The 4,093-nt window shown below is 51.3% G+C and overlaps 1 protein-coding gene across 2 annotated transcripts in view; it reads right to left on the reverse strand.

Moving 5' to 3' along the window:
* Positions 1–298: 298 nt before the first annotated feature.
* The window catches only part of blacat1 (BLACAT1 overlapping LEMD1 locus), a 22,578-nt gene continuing 18,783 nt past the window's right edge, over positions 299–4,093 (reverse strand). For both annotated transcript variants that reach the window (XM_086200555.1, XM_086200556.1), the window contains one exon: positions 299–3,015. In XM_086200555.1, coding sequence (XP_086056681.1) covers positions 2,850–2,984 — 135 coding nt within the window. In that variant the 5' untranslated portion in view covers positions 2,985–3,015 and the 3' untranslated portion in view covers positions 299–2,849. The remainder of the gene's footprint in view (positions 3,016–4,093) is intronic.

Raw genomic sequence — 4,093 nt, forward strand, 5'->3', positions numbered from 1 at the left:
CTCCTTCTCTGCCCTGCTGCTTCTCCTTTGTCTCTCCAGCGGTTCACCATCTTTTGCCACCAGTTCCTCTCCCTCTCCTCTCCATGTCCCGCAGGTGTGTGTGTTGAAGGAGATGAGGTGTTGAAGGAAACGAGCGAGCAAGAGAGAGAGAGATACAGGGAGCAGCAAGTGATGAATCTCCCCGCTGTCTGTACCACTCTCCGCTTCTTTACCCCCCCCATTTCTGACCCAAATCTAATGCGACAGGACTCGTTTTCACTGCCCCCCCAACACCACCCCTCTCGCCCCTCCTCGCTGAAGTCGTGCGCCACCCTTCTATTTTTATCTGTTTGTCCTTGAGTTACAATCCCTGAAAACTGCCATGATCCATAAAGGACTAGCTTTTGGAGTCTGAGAGCAAAAACACACACACACACACACACACACACACATCCTACCTGCATGTGTGTGTGTGTGTGTGTGTGTGCGCGTGTAACCAACACCAATTTACCTTTCACCATTACTGAAGCGAATATTCCTCTCATTAAAGAGGTGAAATGGAGGGAGCGTTAAACTGGTTTAATGCCGACAGATCAGGCTGCCCCCCCCCACAGGCACACAAATACACGAACACACACACATCCCTACCACACACACATCCCGAGCCTCAGAAAGTTATCCACTGTAGCCAATTAGCACGACTGCTCTGCCTAGCATTAGCCCCTTCTCCTCCTGCTCTCATTACTGTCTCCCATCTTCCTGCGACCCCTCCTCCCATATTCTCCCTCTCTGTCTCCCCCCTCCTCTCTCCCTCTCTCTCTCATTAGGGGCTGAGCTGTAACACACTGAATCATAATAGGTGCTCTTCACTGTGAAATGGCTTTAGTTTTGTCTCATTTCGCTGCTTGTAGCCAGAGAACCAGTAAACAATCTACTCCGAGCTGCCGCACACACACACACACACCCTTATTCACACAGATACACACGCACACCCTTATTCATACAGACACACCCATGTGCACACACACAGACACACATATACACTCACACACGCACACCCACCCACCCACATACATGCACACACACACGTCAACACACATACACCCACCCACACACATACATACACACACAGACACACACACACACACACACACGTGAACACACACATACACCCACCCACACACATATACACCCACACACACCCACACACACACACGTCAACACACACATTGGGGTTGTCCGTTAATCTTTCGGCCAGAAGAAAACCCTGATTCCAGAGAGGACAGAGTGGGGGGGCTAATCTGTGGGAGCTGCCATGCAAGGCCTTGTTCCAATAATAAACCGATGAACTCGGAGGAAGAGTTTTAGGACAGATGTGAAAGATGGGAGGAGGTGGGAGGAGGGGGGTGGAGGAGGAGTGGCGGCGTGCGGCGGGGTGGAGACAGCAGCAGCAAGCCGTGTTCTAAGCCCTGAATGTAAATATGCGCGAGGAGATTATCACAGAGTGCCAGGCGGCGCTTTTTCGGGGCTTTGTTTCCGTGACACCATGACGTTGGCTTTGTTTCCCTGACAGCCGACGTGTGTGTGCCATTGTGTGTGACTCTGTGTGTGTGACATCCAGGCATCTGTTTCCTGCTGGAAAAGGTTAATTACATCTCCGCTGCCTGACTGGACGTGCAATGCATAATCACACGCACTAATGAGACCTGAGCGTCTTTGTCTTTGGGTGCGTTTGGAAAGGCAGCTCCGCAGCGGCTCACTGGATCTCTTAACCACTTGTTTCAGGTTTGAAAGTCTTTAGCTGCGTTCACACACGCGTGTAAAGTCACACAATCAAACAGGTGACAGCTGGAAGCGCGGTGACTTTTACAGACAAACACTCCACTCCCACCGACGGATGGGGGGTGCATCGGTGTTTGTGTGTTTCTAATTACTTGTCTGCCTATTAATGAGGCCGAGATGCTCCGGCGTCTGTGGAGGGACTCCTCTGTTGCTCAGTCTGACCCTTGACTCCTATCTTCACACTCCAGCTAAGCTGCTGATTGGACAGCTGCTCGGCTTTAGATCGGGCCCAGCTCAGTGTGAAAACCGAGATGGGATCCGACGCTACGCGGGTGACTTTGGAGACGATTGCCCAGTTTCTCACTCGGATGAAATTTCCACTAAGTTGATCTGACATAAGCGAGTCGGCGAGGAGGTGCAGAGCTCAAAGCAGCCTGTGTGGAGCTGCGATAAAGGAGGAGAAGAGGGAGACGTGCGGCGCTGAGAGGTGTGACACCAGAGAAATAATGGATTTCTGGAGCCCGCTGACCCCTCACACCTTACACAGTACACTGGATGTAGCAAGAAATTAATGACAGATAAGAGACGAGCACAGAGGCCTGGGGGAGGGGCCAGAGAGACGCCACGGGGTAGAACTTGTTCCCACAAGTGAGTTAGTGCAAAGCCAACAGATATATTCTGTTCCCTTAATTTAGTTCATCTGTGGTCACAAGATTTAACTTCAAAAAATATAAGGAAACTAAACAGAGGGAACAAGTTACATTTTTCTTTTTCAAAAGCAAGTGAGGGAACAAGTTTTATTTCATGGCCTCAAACTATCATAAGTTTTTCCTCTTTAAGAGACAGACTTGTCTCTGTGGCCCCTCTGGGCCTCCGTAGCTGGGCAAACCGTGCAGAGGAGGTGGGTGGTGGTGTTGAGGCTTCATTTGATTCATCTCAGTAAAGTAGCTGAAGACAAACTGAACTCTCTCTCTCTCTCTCTCTCTCTCTCTGTCTCTCACTCTCTCTCTCTGGAGGGTTTAACCGGTTACAGGATGAGTCAGACAGTACACTCCAGTCCGTTACAGGATAATGCCCCGGTGGTGCTGTCACACCTCTGTCTCCTGATCCCTCCATCGCTCTACCTCCTCCTCACCCTCCTCTTCCTCCCTTTGCTCCTTTTTCTTCTTCCGTCGGTGACAGAAGCCGTTCAGACCACAGAAGCAGGCGCAGGTGAAGGGCATGGCCTACCTGACGCGCCGCATCCACAGCGACCTGCAGAGTGAGAGAGAGAGAGAGAGAGAGGGAGGGAGGGAGGGAGGGAGAGGTGGTTACATGCTTGTCCTTGGTGAGGTAATCTGCTGAGAGGCTCGGGCGCTGCTCACTGCTCCCCAGGAGGTCCTCCAGAGAACAGACGCGGATGATGGAGTCAGGGAGATGTTCACTCAGTTAAAGGTTGGCAGCTCCCTGAAATAGAGGCACGCGTCACAGGAGGGTCAGGGGTCAAACACCTGTGGTCCTCCTGTCGTAGTTCAACTTTGACTCTTATCAGTTCATCTGTTTGGTCTGACAACTTCTGGGAAGGTCAGCAGAGCTGTGAGATGATGAAGAATTGCTTCCAAATTCAAGAGACCACAGGTTTGGTCTGGTTTACTGGGACAACATCATGTGATCCAGTGGTTCCTCCAGCCGTCACATGAAGGAGGCCCCGCCTCCGACACAGTATCCCGCCATCCATCCAATCACGTACATGCACACACTCATGAACGATCCCATCTCCTACAGGAGGACGCGCCCGCCACCACGAACAGTTCTCTCATACACGGCTTCCAAGTCGGCCCAGTTGTTTTTATTCCAGCAAGGTCAAAGACGCTGTGGGACGATTTGTAACTCTGACATCTTTACTGTGCAGCCTCGCCTCCTCAACACACACCCCGAAAAGCGGCTGTTTGATTTATTGTTCCTTAACTTTACATTTTTTTCCTCCGGACCAAATCACAAACTTTATTGACATCATTTGCGGCGGGCAGTGACGATGATAAATGACCCCAGCGGAGCGTTCCGGTGGTTGGCTGATGCATCGCCACAGCGCTCATGACCGCTGGTGTTCCTCACGTCAGGAAAGAAGGGAGGAAGAACTAAACTCTTCAGCCGTCGTCCATCCAGATTTCCAGCCAAAATTTATATTTCACAACACACAACTGTCAACACACAACGCTGTGACTCATGGCGCTGGCTTCAGCCTGTCTGATTAAAACAGTCAGGTGATGGTGACCACGGCTGACCCATTCACCACGCGGCCTCACGTCTCTGTCTGCACTGTTTGACGTTTTCAGGTCACGAGGGACGAGAA

This window comes from Aulostomus chinensis, chromosome 3 (genome assembly GCF_037954235.1).
Source record: "Aulostomus chinensis isolate RoL2024-O1b breed Wild chromosome 3, RoL_Achi_v1.0, whole genome shotgun sequence".
NCBI classification, from domain to species: Eukaryota; Metazoa; Chordata; class Actinopteri; order Syngnathiformes; family Aulostomidae; genus Aulostomus; species Aulostomus chinensis.